Source organism: Theobroma umbraticum, unplaced genomic scaffold (genome assembly GCF_002168275.2).
Source record: "Theobroma umbraticum cultivar Fairchild unplaced genomic scaffold, ASM216827v3 scaffold_56.0, whole genome shotgun sequence".
Classification (NCBI taxonomy): Eukaryota; Viridiplantae; Streptophyta; class Magnoliopsida; order Malvales; family Malvaceae; genus Theobroma; species Theobroma umbraticum.
Window position 1 is genome coordinate 13728252 of NW_018397256.1, and position 21459 is coordinate 13749710.

A 21459-nucleotide genomic window follows, 5' to 3' on the forward strand; every position below is an offset into this window, starting at 1 on the left:
TGTTGGTGAGGGAAGGAGAATGAGGGGAAGGGGGTATATATACGAGTGACGAGGGGGACACATAAAAACAAGAAGAAAATACTCTTCACAGGAACAGGAAAGAAGGGAGTGGGGCACACACAAGGGTTGATGATAGGCATGTTTGGCTTTGGGTAGAGAATCTAGATATTGTGGGACCCAATGGGTTTAAATAAGAGGGTACATGGATGCCTTCAGGATGAAATTTAGGGCACACGTACCATCCGTGGGGGTGTGGGTTTTACAAAGAATCTTCTTTTTATGTTGTGCAAGGGTTTTTCCCTTTGCTTTTCAGAATTGGGAATCCTGCTGTGACACTGTTCTATTAAGTGACTCACAAGATATAATTTTCAAAAGTCAATCGATCGAAAGGGGGTTGGGGTTGTGTTGCAAATGTAGCCCCACTCCAAGCACGAGATGTCCACGTGAAGAGAGCGCAGCACAGTTGTCAATGAGGGGGGCAGAGGGGAAGATATTTCCCCCTTTCTTGTCTAGCTACTAGTAAAATTGCTAGTGGGTTTGGTCACTGAAAGGACTAAGAAAGGCATCTGCTCTCTCTGCGTCTGGGGGTCTCCTTTGTTGCTTACTCATCATTGGCCAATCAATTGAAACCTTAAAGTCAGTTCTAGTCTTTTTCTTGGCTACCCTTTTGTCCTCTCTTTCATCTCCATTTCTATATACACACCAGCCCCTGCTAGTGCCTTCCTAGCTACCAAAAGTACCAAACCCTAATACTTTAGCCGTCTTTTCTTTCTTGCTTGGATTGGTGGAGGCTAATTACAGCTATCAAATCAGAAATGATTTACATCTCTAAGAGGGAAACCTTTCCTCAATGATGAAACCAAATATAATTAAGGTTGGTTCCTGAAAGATAATCTAATATATAGTTAAACTTTTAGATTTTAATTAAAAAGAGTTCTCGGTTATCAAAATTAATTAATTCTAAAGAAAGAACAGTGAAGTTTACGAAATTGTACATTGTTAGCTTTTAAAAATTTTTTACTTCCTTTCATAAAAAATGATTATGACTTTTTAAATATTGTATATTATATAAACTAAGTTCCTTTTTTTTTTTAAAAAAAAAAAACTAAGCTGATGTTTTAATCAACTAATCATCACACATCAAATTTCGAGTGCCAAACTGTTCATGGCTTTGTATATACTTTGATTTGACTATCAATTAGTGGGACATTAGACTTGATGATTTGGATTAGGATTTTGTTAAAACACCACTAGAACCTAATAAAGAACCTTAATATTTCAAAGTCAATTCGGAAATCATTGAAGCCTTTTAAGTTCCAAACTGAAAGAGAGAATGGACCACATGCAACAGTTAGATTTCAGTCATCTTTATCACATTACAAAATTTTATCCCATACATATCTCTCTGTATATATTTTCAGTTTGTGAAAAATAAAATGCAACATTACCCACATGGCATCACATGGGCTACATGGTCCTCCCTTACCCGTCTTGTCAAATCTATCATTACCATGAACTTTGTCTCTGGATGTTTCTCAAACATTGCAGCAATCCAATTAATGCAGATCCTGTCTTGCCATCGCTACAGTTTGAACTAAACTTCCCATCTATCTTCCCCCCTCCCTCCTTGTATGTAATCTGGAATAACAAGAAAATTAATACTGCCATGAAACAAGTTGCTCTTGTCACCAGAAAATTATCTTCTCTCCAAAAAGTTAGTTTAGTAGAGTCTCCAATGTCCATATTTATAAGTTCAAGACTTGTAACTTATCAAATGTTACATTTCGTAACATTTTTTACCATTTGAATTCGTTACATCCACATTGCAATTTGAGTCATCCTACTTACTTCACCCATCGGGATGCTTGTCGACGACGTTAAATTGTTATCTCGTTTAAATTAATTTAAATTTCACTTTATCACAAAGTTATTATCTTCTTTTCAAAGCAATTTAAGTTAGAGTCAATGCTCATATTTATAATTAAGTTCAAGACTCTTTTACCCGTAGGAGTTGATGGATTTGAGTGTTTTTGTTTCCGTCTTCCCTTGGTTTCGTTTTAATCTTTGATTGGAGTCAGCAGTGGTCCTCCCAAACCTTTTTATACAAAGATGAGTGAATGGATGGTGCCCTCGTGCGGGGAATGCGAAGGATTGTGCATGCCTTTAGACATCCAAAGGCTCTAGCACAAGGGGTTTCCTTCCTTTTTCTTTCTTTGTGTTTCGGCTGTTCCTCTTTAAGCATGCCACCATGTCCTAAACGATACAGACCCTTCATAGCCACATGATTTGGCGAATCCTAAGTGGTGCCAAACTACACTATTATTTCTCTTTCCATCCACTCACGAACTGCCACTTGTCTTTGTCCTCGTTTTAGATAAAGATTTCAACTTTTAGCTAGCTTCTATCCCACAAACCTACCTTCCAGCTCATAAATAATTTCTTGACACTTCCTCCCTCAAATAAGAAATTATTCCCGCTTCCTTCTTTCATAAGTAATATGTTTTCCTGCTCAGGGAGAAGGCGTCTTCAAGTGTTTCAACTTTCAATGTTGGCCCAACCTACCATTGAGTTAGGCTTGCGGGAGAGCTAGCTAGCTTGAAAGTATACTGATCCATGCATATGTTTACTTATGTAAATGACTAAAACCAGCCAACCCCTTGTTTCTTTGCATGGGGATCTTACACGATTGCTTTCAATTCAGAAAATCTAGGTGTAGATAATATTCCTATGTACTAGTATAAGTCTTTTCCTTTTGATCCTGGAAGAGATCACCACTGACAAATATCTACAGGGATACGTATCTATCTATCTACCTATATCTATAAAGAGAGCGCAGGCTTCCGTATACTGTACGTAAGGAAAACAGGAAAAGCCTGGCGGACGTGAGAGCTTATGATGGTTCTAGATGTCGGGCTGAGTCAATCTCCAGGGCATTTGTACAGCTAAACAGCTGGAGGTTGGGAAGGAATTTGGGGTGAATATGATGATGGAAGGTGCTTAGTTGGCAGCCATGCCTAGATTCAAATACTCCCCGCCATGTCATTTTCTCATATCCAACTAGGATTCCAAGGGATTTTGGAGGACAAAACCAGCTCAGCAACAATTCCCATTTGTATTGGTAAATACATCTTTTTTTTCTTCTTCCTTGTTACTGAATTTTCAAATGGTTTTTCAGTGTTTTTTTTTGTTTTTAAGGCCAGAGACTTACGTTTTCCCTTTGTCCAACCAGATCGTTTTTCAGGTTTGGTGGGGACATATATATACCCAGTTTCATCCTGCACCACAAACTTTATCAATATGATTAGCTTTTATCTCTGTGCAATGAGAATCAAGCAAAAGGCAGCCCTCCACTACAATCCATCATCTCATCAAATCCATACTCTCCCAGCACTCAAAGCCTTAGAAAGTTGGAAAGAAGATAGGGATGCGAAACTCACATTAATCCTTTCCCACTCGATGGCCTTTCTTGGATCCCTATTTTAGTTAATCCATCACTTTTCCAATACAAATCGAGCTATGTTTCATTCATCAGGAGACTCTAAAATCATTGCTGACGTTCAGAATCGTATTACTGTCTTTCTATTTAATGCAGATAAGCTTAAAAAACAACATACACTAATTGAAAGTGCATTAGTTTAGAGGGTGAGGGCATATGTACTTAGAAATATATTAATGACAAAAAGCAAGATTAGGTGCAGAATCCAAAAGTAAGTAAAGGGTACCAGATTGGGTATAACCTGTATTAGTAACCAGAACCCCCACCCCAGAGGAAAATCTAGCTTATTATAAAGGAATATTGCAAAAGTTAAAGGGAAAGAGAGAAGAAACAAAATTAATACCACAAGAGACTAATTAATGAAAGGTTTGTATTATCTTACTAGTGCTACTTTGGGTTTTGATAAGTAAAATTTATTTGGAGATTCCATATTCCCTCCCAAGAGGAATATTGGGATCTTTTCCTTTATAACTAACTTCATTTAAAGTAACCAAAACAACCCTTTCGACTAAGCTTGAAGCACATTCCCTGACAAAATTATAATAATCCGAAAGACGGCCATTGTTTCCCATACGCATCAAGGAAAGCTAGCGAGGGAATTAATAAACTAATGCATTCTTTTTGGAGTCGAACTTTCTGGTAGATGGGCTGTAAGGAAAAGTAGAAATTTATCGTTTCAAGTGATTATGTAATGTTTTATTTTTTGGGTTTTTGTTATTTTTTATTCTTTTGAAATTCCTTTTGTAAAATTTAAGAAATTAAAGCAGCTGCCCCATAGCAATGTTGTTACATATATGCCACTTAATATACATAAAATATGTGTGTGGATGTCCCCGAAGGGAGGGACAATCAGGCTTGTTTATTAAGCATTTTCATTGCATGAAGCTGGCTAAAGGCTATATTGGTAGGCTTCGGCATGGCAAAAAAGCCTAGGTTTGCATGTATTCTGCACCACCATAGTTGACAAATGTTTATTCTCCTTTGGAAATGACAACATTAATTCTAAGAAACCCTTCTCTGCTTTCGGAATAAAGCAAAAATACCATCAGCTTCATTGGCTCCTAGTTACATCCGTCTGTCTAGTGTTCCTCCCTCTCTCTTCTTTTCTTTATTTTCCTTCCCCTTTTCAAAGCCTCCGCCTCATCTTTGTTGTAGCAAAGCCTGCTAGGATAGGCCGAATTCCAATCTCTTCAGGCCCCAACTTCTGTTGTCCTCGGCCTGACTCACTGAAGCCATTAGGTTTGGGCCGTCTGGCCATTTTCCACTTTGATTGCATTGCTGCAAATGTGAGGAGCGTGGGTTAAACAGAGAGGAAAATCCACCTCCTGTGACTCTTAGCATGCATTGACCAATTCCCTGTGGTATCATCCAGCTCGGCTTCCTTCTCTCTATCAAAACAAACTCCAAAGATTTACATGTAGAGTGGAAACCTCATTGACCTGTCCACCATGTTCCACCGTTCAATAGAGGAATTCGCTCCCAGCCATCAAATATAGGCACTTCCCCCACCTCTATATATAAGAGGGCATAAACTCGTTGAGCTAGCAGGAATCCAGGCTTTGTTTTGATCAGCTTTTCCGAATAGAAATTGATAAGGATATGGCTGCCAAATCCTCCCTCCTCTTCATTGTTGCATTCTTCCTAGCTTTGTCCACCACTTCTACAGCTTTCAACGTCACCAAGGTCCTTGGACAATACCCGGATTATGGCAGTTTCAACGACCTTCTAAGCCAGACCAAGCTCGCTGAACAAATCAGCCATCGCCAAACCATTACCATACTGGCCCTGGATAACGCTTCTATCTCCTCCATCGCAAGCAGGCCTAGTGATGAAGTCAAGAAGATCCTCATGAATCACGTTGTCCTTGACTACTTCGATACTTTCAAGATCCAAAAGCTGGGAAAGAAGAGCGCCATTCTCACCACATTATACCAAACCACAGGCCTGGCTCAGGGTCAACAAGGTTTCTTGAATATTACCAAGCTAGGTCCAGGTGAAGTTGTGTTCGGTTCGGCCGTGAAGGGTGCACCGCTGGTTTCTAAGCTTTTGGGGTCCGTAGTTTCCCAGCCTTTCAACTTATCAGTGCTTCACGTTAGCACACCTATTGTGGCCCCTGGCTTCGGTGAGGCCGTCCTTGCTCCTCCACCACCACCGGGATCCCCTCCTCCAGCCCCTGCTCCCAAGAAGGCTGCGGCACCTGCTCCCTCGGAGGAGGAGGAAGCTGATGACGACGAATCGGCAGCCCCAGATGGTGCACCCTCCCCTGCCCCAGCTGACGCTCCAGCGGCCGATGCTCCAACCAAGGGGAAGACGCCCCCAGCACCCAAAGATGCTGATGAAGAAGAAGAAGCAGCCGCTCCTTCCGCTTCCTCTAGAGTGGCTTCAAGTATCGCTGTTGCAGCGGTGATGGGCTTGGTCGCGAGCTTAGTAGCCTTCTAAGATATTGTTATATAACGTGAAGAAAGATGGAAAATTTTTTTATTTCTATTTTTGTATAATTGAAATTCAAGACGAAAAGCGAGGGGTGACCGTGAGCGTTGGGAGGGACGGCAGTGTGTAATCTCATGATCAAAATTATTGGAAAATAAAAAAAGGTAAAATTGCCAATTCCGATAATTGTTTTTTTCTATTATGAATTTTAATGACGATTTCGTTAAGAAATCCCGACAATCCAGGTTTTTTTATAACATTATTGTTAATTCTTATTTCCCACACAAGCATAAAAGGTAAACAAGAATTAAAAAGTAAAAGCAGCTTAGAGGTGGAAAAAATTAAAAGGTTAATGCGGTTACAGAAAGATAAACAAGAATACAGATCCAGGTTGCTTCGGAAGCAGTATTACTTGGAATCTTCTACAAGCCCACCAGCTAACAATATCCACAATACCTATGAATGTAAAATCATCTGCTGACACATTGAATGATCAAGAACTATAAATAATACACAAAATGAAGTTTTTCTTTCCTTTTTTTTTTCCGAGCCCTCCTTTTCCACATGGCAAGTTAATCTGGTAAAACCACAAAATGCTGTCACTGTAACAATCAGGACATACTTCCAGTTCTATGCACACATGGTCCTCATCAGTTAATCTTGTCAACGATATCCGAGATCACCTTCTCCATGTCGAGGTCCTTCATTCGTTTAAATGGTCGCTTCATGTCCTGCAAAACAATTTTGCAGAATCACAGTTAAGTAGAGGTTCTTGCATTAATTTGCTGGAAATATCTGACATATAAATCAAATTCCTCTGCAACAAATTAAACCTTTCTTTAGAAGCAGAACATAAAAACCAAATTTATTCTTGTCAAAAAGAAAATGATCCCACTCATCATCATAAAAATTACTTCTACTAAATTTAGTAAAGGGGTTTTCAATACAGCCATGTAGTGATCAAGAATGCTAGAATATTTATTGTCCTCAAGATAGAAATCATCGATGTGTACATATCAATTACTAGACTTAGACATGGTCTGCATTCAGTAACCTAACTATCGCAGTAAATTTACTTATATCACAAGCTAATTTGTATCATGCAGTGTTCTAAAACCGTAAAAGTTGATTTATTACCCAAAACTGAACTAGTCTATTGCATCTGTTCTGTATCAAGAACCATGACATAACAGTTGATTTATCATCCTATCATCAACTTTTAACGACAATTTCATTTTTTCCATAAATAAGAGTTCTCTAATTACTAAATCACTTTCATGACTATGCATATATGTTAAATGGAAAATAGGGAATAAGTCTAGGAGGCTAACCCCAAAAAGTGAGTATTGAAGGGTAATTTACAACCATGAAATTACATAAAACAAATTAGCTGTTTGTAAATACTGCAAGAATAAGTTTTACCAGCAGACTTATGAACTTCTTGCCACCTTCCTCTCGTATTTCAAAGCAACCTCTTCTTGGCTGTTGAAAATTAAACAAGAAAAATGCAAGGATAGATCAACCACAAAATTGACATTTCAATAGAAAAATCAATGACAAAGAAAAAAAAACACATTTCAAAAAGATCTTTATAGCCAGAACAGAAAACACAAGAACACTGAAAGCAAAGATAGCCTAAAGTGTAAACAATCATGAAACTATATGAACATCACAATCAAGACACCTCTTTCTAACTAGAAGTACCTCTTTGATTAACAAATTGACCCATCATAGATGCTTGGCCCTGGTAAAATCGATTGAGTATTGAAAGCAATATCGCACGTATTAACATTGAAATGTTTGGAGTTAAATTCAACTAGGCATTAAAAATAAGACCTCAAGATATGGTTATTTAAGCCATAAATGCTCCAGTCCAACTTCGTGCATTGTGTATAAATACAATTTCATTTTCATCACACAATTATAACACAAGGATCTTTATCTTGAGCAAATAAAATAGATCTTTAAATTTGATCGAGTAATTAAAAACTTAGTTCATCTTACTTTATAAAAACCGTCGTCAGATAGTCAAAGCATCCATAAATTCAACATCGACAGCAGGTTTCTTTGACAGTTGGTATAAAAATTAAGAACAGAGCTAATAATGAACTGCACTTTCAGAGAATGATAACAGAACCCTCTACTGTATGCTTAAAGAGAGTTGACACGGTACAATATGAATGTCATTAAACAATAGATAATTACAATATGACAAAGAAATAAGGAACCATCCATTTTTGGTTGAAAAAGGACAAGGCATCTCCGCTAAAAGAAGAGAAAGAAAGTAGTTTATCCCTTTATCGGTGTCCACTGGAAACAAGATGCCTGAGGTGTTGTTTAACAAAGATTTGAAGCGCAAGCAAACTGGAGAGAGTATTCGATGTGAAATTAGTGTTAACCTTTTCAGGGTTGAGCAACACTTTGATGCCAGGGACACCTTTCTCCAAACCATCTTTGACTTGAACAGCCCTTGTCTTGAACGAGTTGCATTGCTTGCTAGAGAAAAAAACAATCATAAACAAAAGATGTCATTCAACAGAAAAAGGAAAAGGGCGTTTCAAGTTTGAGGACCCAAAATTCATTCAATCGAATCCATCAAAAGAGGACCAACAAGGCCTAAATACCTGCTGAGACAAAACGGGAAGAAAGGTTGCTCCTTTCACTCTATCACTTACTAGTACATTTTATTTCCTTCTTGTTAGTTGTTACGTCCATTTTTGAGCAAAAATTTAGAGATTTTTAAAAACCAAAGGGGACGAAGCCAAGTGACATGGGCCAAAGTTATTAGTTGCAGGGGACATATTGAACCGAAACTAACTACCATAACACTAGAGTCTCCAGTCCCCTTCAATGCTAACGTACATATATTCTCATTGTTCCCGAAAGTCTACAGTCTACACCCAACAATCTGTGGTTTGCTTGCGTTAGCACCAATTTATGAACAAGAAGAACATAAGGATTTAAAGATTAGAATCTTTCGATAGTCGTTGCCAAACCCTAAATTAACCCAAGACGACCGATGGAACAAGAAATGTTTGCAATACAAGTAATTCAACTCTCCTTGTAAACCCGTTGAAAATTAAATTCCTCTCTCTTCTTCGCAAAAGAATCTTCACCGATCAGATTTGTATAAAAAATAAAATAAAATACAAAATTAGTAATACTAGCTTGTGGAGAAATACTTAGAAAGCAAAACGATAAGAAACTGACCAGTGTTCGACTACTACAGTCTTATTGTGGGACCCATCTTCAGAGACGGTCAAGTCCTCAGGCGCAGCCTCCTCCACAGCTACAGCCACCTTGACTTTCTTCTCCTTGGCACTTGCGTTCGCTTTTGCCTTGGGTTTCTCCTTGTTGCGCTGAGCCAACTCGGAAGACTCGTCACCCGGCGGCTTTGTCATGCTCCGGGTCACCCTCTTCGACGTCTCTTGACCTAGAGGGTTGGCTTCCCCCTCGTTGCCGACCGTCGCCTTTCGCTTCCTGGGAGCCATTTCTCTCCTCCTTTCTCTCTCCTGTTAGTCGATCGTACGTCGTTGTGGCTTGGGTTGCGTTGCGACGGTCTCCTAAGCAGCAGCTGATTTTTTGGGTATTCCCGCGCTCCAATATGGTCTGGAATTTAAACGGACGGCATCAGCTCACTCATTTCTTGATTAAATGATCCTGGCCCTCGATGCTTGATATTATGTACGGACAGAAGATGAGGCGTCTGGATGTAAATGAAGGACAGGGAATGTGCCACGTGCTACACAGTGGCTTCTCATAATTACAGTCACCCAGAATAAAAAGACAAAAAGCCTTTTCTGCGTCTCTGTGGTTTTGCAATTAATATAAGGATCCACCATTATTTGCTTATATTTAGCATTACTGCCAGTATTTCGGCTTCCATTTAACTACGTAGTAATTATTACGTATTTAAATTAAGCATGCACCCCTTTTTTATGATATGTAAAATTACAATTGAATAATAATATATAAAAATAATCCTTACATAAAAAAAGAAAATCTAGTCACCTTTTAATAAAAGGGAAACATAACAAACTATGTTTTACGAGTAAAAAAGAGGAAATATATAGATGAGAGCAGAGAAAAAAGAAGGCCAACCCGGCACCATTCGCGTGCAGTATGGCTGATTTAAAGCACTGCGGGCTGGGTTCGGCTCCATTCCAGTAAGAATATTTCATAATAATAATATCAAAATTTATCATTGAAAAGTATCGGAGATTTTGTTTAATAAACAATGGGAAGCGAGGCAGGGGATAAAATGACATTGATCCCACCAAAAGAATAATAACATTTATCATTAGGAAAGCCCTACACTGTTGTGTAATTAGAGAAATGGATCATCAATCTGTGCAAGGTTTCTGGATAAAACTTTCGTGCAAATAAATAACACGGTCGCTTCACTGTGTTCCACAAGCAAGGCCCCGTAATCACTCTCCTCTGCACCCACAACCAAGAAACACAGAGAATAGTTGTTACTTGTTAGTATGTTTACTTCTTCCAGAAAACATAATGCCAGGAAGAAAAATGAACCTTTCACCTTTGGATCACTTGTGAAATGTACGCTCTCGTCAATGGACTGCAAAGGCAGACAAGCTCCTAAGTCTATACCATGCCACAATCATAAACAAACACCGAAACAAAGACATTTGCGGTTGAACAATGTACCGTAAGGTTCCTGAGGAACTCATATGTAATGTCTTGAGCCCTAAATGATCTGGGATGCCACTTTGCTTCAGACCAATCAACATATGTTACTGACCTATTTGCGATTCCACCAGGATCTATCATCTGTAATACAAAAATTAATTGGGGTAAGGAGGTTGATATTTTTTTTTTCTGTTCAGGAGGGGGGGTGGGGCAATAAGGAGGTTGGTTATATGCAATAAACACGAACTAAAGGCAGTTTTGATGCAAGCAGAAGAAACAAGTCCAATGTACCAACATTGAAAAAGGTTGGCAAGTAATGCTCGTCTGCATAGCAATTGCGCCCGTCCATGTTTGGCTGGCACAAAAACATAAAATGTATGTTAATGAAACAACATGCACATTTTTTTTCAAAAACTCCATCATATAATGGAATTGTGGTTAGTATTGAAAGTTGGACAAATGAACTTATTATGGTGAGTTTGCAACAGAAACTGATAGAAAAGCAAAATTCTAAGAATTATTTGTACACATAAACTGCAGGTTATAAAAACAAGCTCACTGTGATGAGCAGATTACCTTGCAGAAAAGCCTAAATTTTGTGTAATATAGGCTGTCTGCCATAATTATTATAGCATGCTGTCGCTTCAAGGAAAACCACTGAAATAAAATATCAATCAAAACCAACTAAATGTATGAACCATAAACATAAAACTCTGTTATAAAAAGGGGGAACCATATTTAGCACCAAAAACCTTACTGTGTCCTGCCAATCCACTGTAAAAAAACACTGAACAACTCAACAAATCTTACACTATGAGCCATTAATTGCTCAGGATAATAAACCAAAAAAATGCAGTAAATCACTATGAAATTTTTTTAAAAAAAAAGAAAAGGGAAAGGGGTGGGGGAGTTGATGGGACATTAGAACTGCACTAATTCAGTAAATTGATTACCCCTATTCTACTGGGAGATCTCTGAGACTGCTTGGCCGGCTTAAATCAGAGATTTCAAAGTTGAATTAACGCAGCATGCAGTAAAATCTATAATCAAAGAATGACCTGATAGCTCATTTATGCACAAAGCAAAATAAACCCAAAAAGTAATTGTCCACAATTATCTATTGTTATGAACCTGGAATGCCAACGTTACTGAGAGACAAATGGAGGAGCAGAGGACGACATCCTCACTGAAAAAGAAATAACAATCACAAGTACAATATCCACAACATTTTACACTTTATTCCTATATGATATATAAGGAAGCCCTAGTGGGGAATTCAGGATTCCTTGATTTTTGCTTGGTTTTCTATACTGAAACAGTATTAACTATCAACCCTAAAGTCAACTAAACTTTCAGTGATCATGCACACAATATAAAGTGAAGTTTAGTTCCAACCACTGTTCTAACTAATCTCATGATTAGATTTATCTATAATATGATCTGTAAAGTAGATCTGAGAAAACTTGCTTAAATTCCCAAATAGAAATATCATATTCTGTTGTCAAACTCTTCAGTTATTATAGAGGCAAACAAGAATAACAGTAAAACTGATAATACTTAAAATATGCTAAAGCATTTTTTCTTTCACAGTTTATAAAAAATGTCAAAGAACCACAGTAATCTTTTTCCGACATCCCATCCACCATAGGATAGCTTATAAAAGCTATAGTGACTACATAAAAGAGGTGCAAGCTCAAGTGCACTTCAATCAATTCACAGTCTTCAAGCTTACTCAGTTGAGAAAGAAAGGGAGGTGGTCCAACTTTAAACAAGAAAATATTTCTAAATTACATTATTGATCAAGGCAGGAATAGCAATATCAATCAACAGGGCTATTCTAACAGATGCCAACTGGAAAGACTTTGCTAATAGCCAGACTTCTAAGAGTTCGAAAACATTCTTGAAAAAGTTGCGATATGAACCACATTCCATTTTACACTTGAAATATCAATTTCTTTTTTCTGGAATTGGTTAATAAGCACAAAGCCACGTCATGACAGTAAAAGGATCTACCTGTGAACCTTTCCGGAAAGAGCTCTTTTCAACTTCGGGCATCATATGCTCTGAATACCTCCCAGTTCCATGTGGGCCAAGATCCACAAAACTGATGAGAGAGAGAGAGAGAAATGAATTGTGGGGAAAGTAATTTTTATACACTCTTAATATTTTAAGCAACAAATGAAAAAGGCTTCCATTTTTTTTTTCGCGAGGTTTTCATACTAAGTTACATGACAGGATAAGAAAACGGTTTCGATGTTGCTTACCAGTCAATAAAGCTAACATTGGTTAGCATCAGGTAGTTGTACACATAGTCAAAGTTGTGTAGTGGTATGCAACTGTAGAACAAGGTTAAAAAAGGGGGGGAAACTTTAGATAAATGCCTATCATGAGAATATTAAGACATGAAATCTGATGCCTCAATTACCTATCCGACAGCAACACCAAATGCTGGTTATCAGGGTCTAAAAGTGCATGTGCTAACAGTCTCCTCTCAGCGTCAACCATGGAAATTTTTCCCCAAACCACCTGCATTAGATAGCTTCTTCTTAGGAGGCACTATATAATGACGTTCAAGCAGACATGTGAAGTCAATGGAGGAAAAAGGAATACTGAAGACAGAATTCATCAAAAGTTGGGGAACAGAAGTGGTCATCATCAAAACCAAAATTGCCTGTGCACACCCATCTTTTAAAAGTTTTTTTTTTTTTTTTCGTTTCCCTTCTTTGCTTTGGTTGAGAACCTTTTCAAGCCTTAAGTAGGCAGAAGATAAACTCAAGCATTTGGAAAGATATACAAGTTCCCCATATATATTTCAGCCAAAGTGTATGAACACAAAAGAAAAATTTAACTAAGAAACTAATTTAACAATCCTCTTCCTTTCTCAACAGATTAAGCCCAATAACACCCTCTCAGAGTAAAATTCAATCATGATTCTCTCAACCTTTTTGATGCAAACAGTTCCGGTAGCTTGATGTTATAATCTTATACCTAACAAAATGCATAAAATGACTAATTCAACCTACCTTTTCACTGTGAATGTCTTGACCAATAAAATAGCGACTTGTGTGTACTGGCTTTTCTTTGGAAGCATGTACAAAAACAGAGAATCTGTGCTCATGGCCCTGCAAGAAAAAATTAAATAATGTGATTTGGAATAAAATTTAAAATTGCCAGAGAAGAAAGGAGCTATACCAACTTTGAGAAGGATAAGAAGTTGCACTTGATAACACGGCCAGAAATCATTAGAAAAAAAAAAGGCCAAGGAGATCAAAGTTTTCCATCAAGTAATCATTTGTATTTTCCAACTGTTTCTCAGCTAATCAATTTAAAACAAGTTTGTGAAGTGTGAATCAGCCCCCAGCAAAGGCAGTGATTGATATCTTCACATTTGATGAAATTTGTTTGCCTCAAGAAAATTTTAAAAAAGAGGGTAAGAAATCTCAGGCTAGCTTTCAGTTAGAGAAGTTGGGAAACCCTAGAAACGAAGACTTGAAAACCACTGTTCATTAGAATCAGCATCTATTGCTTTCTTTTGCACTAGTCAGATCTGATCCCCAATTTTATGCCTATCTCTCATTAAAGGTAAGTTTTTTAGCCTTTTTTTTTTCCTTTTGATTAAATAGATAAGGACATTAAAATGTTTGCCTCTGTTGGGAACTTAATCTGAAAGTTAAACAAGCAATGACTTGAAAACCAACGCCAAAGTCCATATAACATTCAAGTCAATCTCTGACCACCTAGGCAGCCACATAGAAAGAAACAGAAGAATTCTTAGATTGGAAACACTTGCAAATGAGAAGATTCATAAATGATGCAAAGTCAAGACAAAAATATTGATGACCAAGGAACAAAGCCTTACGCGAAAGAACTTATCCCACAGTGCCTCAAAAGGTAATGTCCCTGGAGTCAAAAACAGGAAAGCAATTTTCGAATTCTTCGATAGTACAGGTGGTGTCTTGAGGATTTCCTTAATTACAACCTGTGATATGGTCTCATCATCACTTAATTCCCTAGAAGGAAATGTCGGTGGCTGGTTGTACAAAGTACAACCCCTTGAAGAAAATATATAGCAGGCTGCTGAACTTGTTGGAGGGTAGACATAGGCAGTAATCAAAAATATGCTCACAAAAGTTACCAATACAATAATCCACACTGGCCTCTTTAGATGCGGGCGCTGTCTTGAACTAGACATGACTAGAATATCTTTTACACCCAGCTGCCATGCACGAGTTGTCTTCATCTAGATTGAAGGCAACATATCAGTATCTCAAAGCATCACTCAGTTTCCTTATCTCACCATCTTACTGCTTCACCATTGAGTGCAAAGACCACTACTGTATGCTGATCAGTTTATTGGAATCAGACCGCAATCTGAAATGGGCAAGATGGGAAACAAATACAGCATCAAACTGATGGATACAAGCATGCTTAATAAACCTTTTAATGCACTTTTTAGGATAGCAAAAATATAGTATGTAAAGCAAGACCACAGCCACTGTTGCTATTTTCAATCACCCACACCATGTTTAAAATGCAGATTAAGGGGATCTGACCTCATGCTTTGCCACAAACAAGGGAAAAAAAGTAGAAAATATAGTCATAAAAGGCATAAATGGCCAATATAATTGAACCACAATATGAGAGGAGGAGGCGGAGAATCATTCTTAAAATTCATGATAACAAGCTTTAAATCTTCAACACTAACTATGAAACCAAACTATTTTGACAAAAAAAGAAAGTAGGAATTTGAAGTTAAGAAGCAAGTGATCCTAACCTTTATTTTAGGCATATGTTAAAGCGTTGAGTGATAGAAATATCCAAAACCAACTCTAAAATGTGTTCGTATTATGTAGAATTGGAGCCGATGAAATCTAGTTATAATCCATAATCACATACTATGCAGAACAAGGATTCTCTGAACAGCCAGATACAGACAAATACGGAAGATTTCAGCCTTTACATTTTGATAGTGAAGGCATATGCATGATTGTTGAGCAGTAAAAATTATGATTATTGATGTATTGGCTCCTACAAACAGTGTTTATCAGATTCCAGCAAATCAACTCTACCTAACAGGCCAATATTAATTCTGATGAAAACCACTGGACCAAACAGAAAAGTCAGCCTCCACCTCCGATTCAAATACCAGTTGAACAAATATGGAAAAGAGAAGATAAAAAAAAAAAAAAAAGAAGAGAAATCATAGTCGAAATGAATAAAACTTTGATTTGAATGACATTAGAATTGACATAGCATTACCGCGATGTGATTTCTACGGGAACAGTCAAACTCGATTAAAAATGTGAATAGAAAAAGAAAAGAAAGCGGACGCAACCGATTCATGTTGCTGTCAATCGTAATCCACGGCAATCTAGAGAAGGAAGAAGGCGTAACCACGACGAAAGGTAAAAGTACCTGGAAAGAAATGTGGCTGATCGATCGGAGATGCAAAGAGATCAGAAGCAAGTGGAGAGATCTAGTAGTAGTGCTAATATTGAGATCGGCCTTCGGGTTCTCTCATCTTGACTTGGGGTTGAGCCGGCGATGTAGAGTTCTCCCAGTAATTTATCTTACTATTCCTAGCAAATATTTTTCAAAGTAATTGTAAGTTTATGCTTTAAGTAGTAATTAAATCTCATTGGAATCTTTTCGAGCTCCAACCATGCTGGCCCGTACGGGTATCTCTGTAGCTTACACGGTTAATTTAATTTTGTTATGCTTGTTGTTTCCCTGACTTCCCTTTTTGTCACGCTTTTTCCTATTCCTTTAATACCTTTTTTGCCCTTCACTACCCGAAATTCTAGTGAGGTTCCATTTTTTTGTCCTTTTAAGAATCATTCAAACTTGGAATTCGATTTCCCATCTCCCTCGGATGAGTTGGATTGGATCACCCTTTTTCCAATTTTACCCTTCACCTGACTTCTCCTTGCTTTCTCGACCACGTATTATCTATATAATCCAAATAAAAATGAGACATAAATAAACCCATAAACCAACTTTTTTTTGGAATTAACACCTAAATACGATAGTCTGTATTTTGTATGATCGAATAATTATTCTGGGAAAAAATTCAATTAGTAGTTAAAAATATCACATAAATGTCACACGATTGTGATTTATGGAAAAATGTTTTATATTGGACTATTTATATATTAGTTACGTCTTGACATGTTCTCTTGACTTTTCTTACAATGAGTCATGTCTTAATAAATACTTTGTAATCTTTTAAACTCAATTTTGGGACCATACCTAAATACCATGGCTATACTATAGTTTTTATTTTGTACAATTGAATATTTATACCTATTCATGTATCTACAATTATTACAAATATATATATTTTAATCATTGGGTAATTTTTCAATTAATACATATTAAAAAAAATAAACAAATGTCACGTGTTTGTGATTTATTAAAAAAGTGTTTTTTGGATTACACCATTTATATGTAAAAACAATTTTCTAAATTCAGTATATTTAGTTATATTCAATTCTTAGATATCTTTGCCTAATTCTTTTGACTTTTCTTACAATAAGTCATGACTTTTAAATATTTTTTGGAATCTATGAGTTTTAGATTTCTTTGATTTTCGAGGAATAGGGAATTCGAATTAAAATGGAAAACGGATACATTTAACCAAGTTGTAACTTTAGAATTAACGTTCTATAAATGAGGTGTACAAATTTCTAATAAATAAGTTTACTTATCTTCTATTATCTTTTATTATTATTATTATTATTATGAGTTCTATTTAATACAGTTATCACTCATTATAAATTATAGAATGTGATGTTTACACTCAATGGTGGCATCCTTTATGCACAGATTGTGACGGTTGTTGATTGGTGTAGTGAGAAATATTGATAACAATAAAATAAGAAATACAATTATGGAGAGCTCAATCTCATATAAAAAGTCTAACCATAAATAAATAATACATATGTTCGATTTAATGATTATTATCTTAAAAAAAATCAAGATTTAATGTTCAAAATCCGTCTCTATTCCTCTTAGAATGCTTTCATGTATGTCAAATAAAAAAATTCTAATTATAAGTAAGAAAAGTTAGATCAAATTATGTAATTTACATATTTGGTTAAACAGATAAAAAAATAAAATATTAGTATCGATTAAGGATTAAAGTCAATCAATTCAGTTAATTTTATAAAAGAATCAATAAAATCAGTTGATAAAATTTTTTAATCGATATTATCGATTTAAAGGATTGCTCGTAGATAATCCACAACATTACAATTATATACAATTGAAGTAAAACTTTTTGATTAAAAATTTTAGTTGGGTCGGCCTTCCAATACGGTACTCAACTACCGCTTGTCCACTTACTTGTAATCATGGCCACAGCCTCAAGTTGCGCAGCCCACATTCACAAAGGATAATGCGCAAGTGAAAAATCTGCTTAGGTGGCAGCACGTAATCCAGTTCTTAACGCGGTGGTGGGTCCTTGTCTGATCGCCATTCCGACACAGCGACATGGCATCATCATCATCATCATCATCTCAATTCTCTCAAGCCAAGGAGAGGACAGGCAGGGACATCTGTCTTTCAAGGTGAACATCATATCGTCTGCCATAATAATAACTAATACCCGCCATGGCGGCCTACTCCTTCCCTGTGTCATCCTCCTTCACCCAACCTACACCCTCCTTTTATGGATCGAAACGCTTTAATCTGTCGTTACAATCTTCGTTTCCGCTCAAATACCAGCATAACCAGACTTTGAGGATTGTTTCAAGTTCGGTTTCAATCTCCAATCCGGGACTGCGAACCGGCCCGGATGATCTAGTTGTTTCTATTCTCTCCAAGGTTTGACTCGTTTGGAAAAGTATCTGCTTCATTTTCTTCATTCTACATTTTAGTTCCAGGATTATTTATATATTTTAGTATTTTAGTCATTCCTCTACGTTTTAGTCGGTTGGGTCTGGGATCAGATGATGAAAACTGAATTATGAATTAGGTGGCGCAAACGGACGGTGGGGTTTCACTGGCCAAAAAAGACCACGAAGAGGTAGCTGAAGTAGCTGACGAGTTGCAGAAATATTGCGTAGATGAACCAGTAAAATGCCCTTTAATCTTCGGAGGTAAAATCAAAAGAGAATTGTGCTGTTCAACAGCCTAAATTTATGTGACAAATCATTTTTTTTTAAAGTTTTGGATGCTCTGACCAAATGTAGCGGGGGGGTTTGTGTTTCCAGAGTGGGATGTGGTTTACTGTTCGAGGCCTACATCACCAGGGGGCGGCTACAGAAGTGCATTTGGCCGCCTCTTCTTCAGGACCAAGGAAATGATTCAGGCTGTTGAAGCTCCCGACACCGTCCGAAACAAAGTCTCCTTTTCGGTTTTTGGGTTTCTAGATGGAGAGGTTTCGTTGAAAGGTATTTGCATTTTCCAAGCCAGGGTATGGCAATTTTGAGGACATTGGACACTGATTTCTTGCCCCTGAATAAGATATGCAGCAGTTCTCATTATCTTTCTTGTGTTTTAATTGGCATGAATTTCTATATGCTAGCATGCGGAAAACTAATTTTAAAGAGACACCCACTGACAAAACTTGGCATTGCCATGGCGGCCGCCTCATAGTTTTCTGACTAATAGAGCAAACTGAATTAGGGACTCAATTTATGTGGTGTGAAATTGTGGATGTCAACTGATAAGTATTCATTCATGCTCTGTACAGGAAAGCTGAAGGTACTGGATGGTCAATGGATTCAAGTCATTTTTGAGCCTCCTGAACTGAAGGTAGGAGCATTGGACTTCCGATATGGCGGTGAGAGTGAAGTCAAGCTGCAGATCACATACATAGATGAGAAGGTCAGACTGGGAAAGGGCTCCAGAGGTTCTTTATTTGTATTTCAAAGGCGTGGATAGGTGTGCAAGATTGATTCTTGCAGATTCATAGACAGAATACTTAAGATCCTTATGTGCTACCGGAAATTGCTGATGTTGTTGAAACTGGCGCATGAGAAACCTTAAATGGACATAACCAGACAATCTAACTTGTGGGGTCGAAGTGCCCTATTTTTCCTGGTCGTGGATTTGGAATCCATGTGTGATTGTGCCAATGTGTATCCATGTATCTCGAGTATGAAGGATTTGATCTTGCAGATACACGCGCACGGTTTCTACATTTTTCTCTATGGTTAATGTGAAGTTGCATGTATGGGCATGCTTGAGTATTAAGAACATCATTTTGATGGATTAAATATCAAAATTTAATTTACTCCTATGGTATGCTGGATCATGCTTGAATCTTTTGTGTATAGTGAAAATGGAATGGGCAAATCTCAAGATTTTATCATACATCAGCCTTGATCAATTGATCTTCACAGCAGAGGTAGATAAATAAGGAACCATCCATTATTAGTTAATGGAAAATGATTCGTATGGCGATACAAATACAATCATCACACTAGCAAACACCTAAAATGGACGAAATCATGCAAAATCTAGGTGGTAAAGGAGGCAGTATTTCTCAAACACAGAGGAAGTCCAACAAACTGGAAAAGTTCTAGAATACAAAGGTTTTCAGACAGTTGATTTACTGACCAGAATAACTCAAATATAACTTGCATGTTATTCAGAACAAACAATACTGCACCTTTTGAACTCTGAAATCCAGGTCAGTTAAATTAATCAGCTGAAAACAACACAGATGATGAAAATTTAACCGGCGCCGACTTTGGGAATGTCATAATGCTCAGTTAGATTAGCCAAATACTGGTTAAATTCCTGAATGCGATCATGGCGTGATTTGCTCGCCATCTTTGCCAGTTTTTGAAGCTCAAGTTTGTGCGTCTGCTCCAGGAATTTTCTTTCAACTGGCGTAAGATGATCCTCAAAAGCATGAGCTTCGCTGCCATCTTGTTCAGTCTCATGGATAACCTCCAAATTTGATGAACACGGTGTAAATGAAGGCATCAGATAAGCAAAAATGAAGGAGAAATGTACTCGATAAGCAAATCCAGAAGCAAAATCATGATCAGAATTTCATAAAGTCATTATCAAAAAAGAGTATGTCCTTTAGAGGCCATTGCAAGCTTATTTATCTCCGTTCTACCAAAAGACCAAGATCTCAAGTTTGCAAAGAGTTAGCAGCACAGATTCCAATCTTCCGAAGTCATGACTTTGAAGGACATGATTTGCACATGAAGCAGGAAGAAGGCTCAATAAAAAACGGAAATAAGTCCTAAGAAAGCTTATTCCTGATTTCTACCTTGATCAGCTTGGACAGTAAGAAAACCACACCTTGCTCTAGAAAGCTTAAAGCTTACTGAGATTATTCTGTTTAATCATACATTTTTAACACCCACAACTAATCACCCAACTCTTAAGATTTATATCAAGAAAGTACAGAGATAAATGTCTGAAACAGACACAGAAGGAGGAGATAAAGCAAAACACATGAGGTGGAACCAACCTTGGGAATGGAAGGCAATACGGTGTTTGTGTCTCTTCTTCTTGCTTTTGGAAATGCCATCTGCTTTAACGTGGACGGGTTTCCCCTTCAGCCTCAGTCTTCCCCCGACAAAGTTCTCGTACGCCGACGTCTAAAGATAGCACAAATGCAACAACTAATATACTTCGTATATAAACAACGATACGAAAGAATTTTTAGTTGAGAATGCAAATATGCAAGGATTGGTATTTGGGTTGCTCACTTGGCAATACCTCGTGCCTGTATTAAGGACAATCTTCGCGTCGTTTCCTGATTCTCAGCGCTGAAGAGGTTGTTTTCTTCCTCCGCAGCACCCAACACTCCAGCAGGTTATAAAAACGAACGAGCCATTTCCAGAATCCATAACGCCGGCATTTTATAGTGAAAAATGAATAAATAAATAAAAAGAGAACCACCCTGACTCAGCGTT

At 37.4% G+C, this 21459-nt stretch overlaps 5 protein-coding genes across 6 annotated transcripts; 2 read left to right on the forward strand and 3 right to left on the reverse strand.

Annotated features, from left to right (window-relative positions):
- The first annotated feature begins 4330 nt into the window (after nt 1–4330).
- On the forward strand, nt 4331–6103 carry LOC110411081 (fasciclin-like arabinogalactan protein 3). The gene has a single exon (XM_021421096.2). It carries the CDS (start codon nt 5096–5098, stop codon nt 5933–5935), a length of 840 nt encoding a protein of 279 aa, XP_021276771.1. The 5' UTR covers nt 4331–5095; the 3' UTR covers nt 5936–6103.
- Nucleotides 6104–6233: 130 nt separating this feature from the next.
- Nucleotides 6234–9549, reverse strand: LOC110411082 (uncharacterized). The gene is made up of 4 exons (XM_021421097.2): nt 9137–9549; nt 8326–8422; nt 7349–7408; nt 6234–6657 (listed from the first exon to the last, which is right to left on the reverse strand). The coding sequence occupies exons 1-4, from the start codon at nt 9415–9417 to the stop codon at nt 6577–6579; spliced, it is 519 nt and encodes a 172-aa protein (XP_021276772.1). The 5' UTR covers nt 9418–9549; the 3' UTR covers nt 6234–6576.
- A 552-nt stretch (nt 9550–10101) lies between these two features.
- Nucleotides 10102–16285, reverse strand: LOC110411251 (glycosyltransferase BC10-like). The gene is made up of 11 exons (XM_021421319.2): nt 15992–16285; nt 14436–14947; nt 13600–13698; nt 13002–13102; nt 12841–12912; nt 12590–12680; nt 11153–11233; nt 10872–10931; nt 10595–10717; nt 10467–10505; nt 10102–10366 (listed from the first exon to the last, which is right to left on the reverse strand). Exons 2-11 carry the CDS (start codon nt 14814–14816, stop codon nt 10238–10240), a joined length of 1176 nt encoding a protein of 391 aa, XP_021276994.1. The 5' UTR covers nt 14817–14947; nt 15992–16285; the 3' UTR covers nt 10102–10237.
- Nucleotides 16286–18034: 1749 nt separating this feature from the next.
- On the forward strand, nt 18035–19835 carry LOC110410231 (Plastid-lipid associated protein PAP / fibrillin family protein). The gene is made up of 4 exons (XM_021419850.2): nt 18035–18400; nt 18552–18675; nt 18790–18969; nt 19272–19835. Exons 1-4 carry the CDS (start codon nt 18188–18190, stop codon nt 19460–19462), a joined length of 708 nt encoding a protein of 235 aa, XP_021275525.1. The 5' UTR covers nt 18035–18187; the 3' UTR covers nt 19463–19835.
- Nucleotides 19836–19987: 152 nt separating this feature from the next.
- Nucleotides 19988–21394, reverse strand: LOC110410780 (uncharacterized). Of its 2 annotated transcripts, none has more exons than XM_089782602.1 (3): nt 21253–21394; nt 21012–21141; nt 19988–20476 (listed from the first exon to the last, which is right to left on the reverse strand). In XM_089782602.1, the coding sequence occupies exons 2-3, from the start codon at nt 21069–21071 to the stop codon at nt 20258–20260; spliced, it is 279 nt and encodes a 92-aa protein (XP_089638728.1). In that variant the 5' UTR covers nt 21072–21141; nt 21253–21394; the 3' UTR covers nt 19988–20257. The 2 variants fall into 2 exon arrangements, with proteins under 2 accessions (XP_089638728.1, XP_089638729.1); XM_089782603.1 differs by having other exon boundaries at nt 21263–21386.
- Nucleotides 21395–21459: the final 65 nt, after the last annotated feature.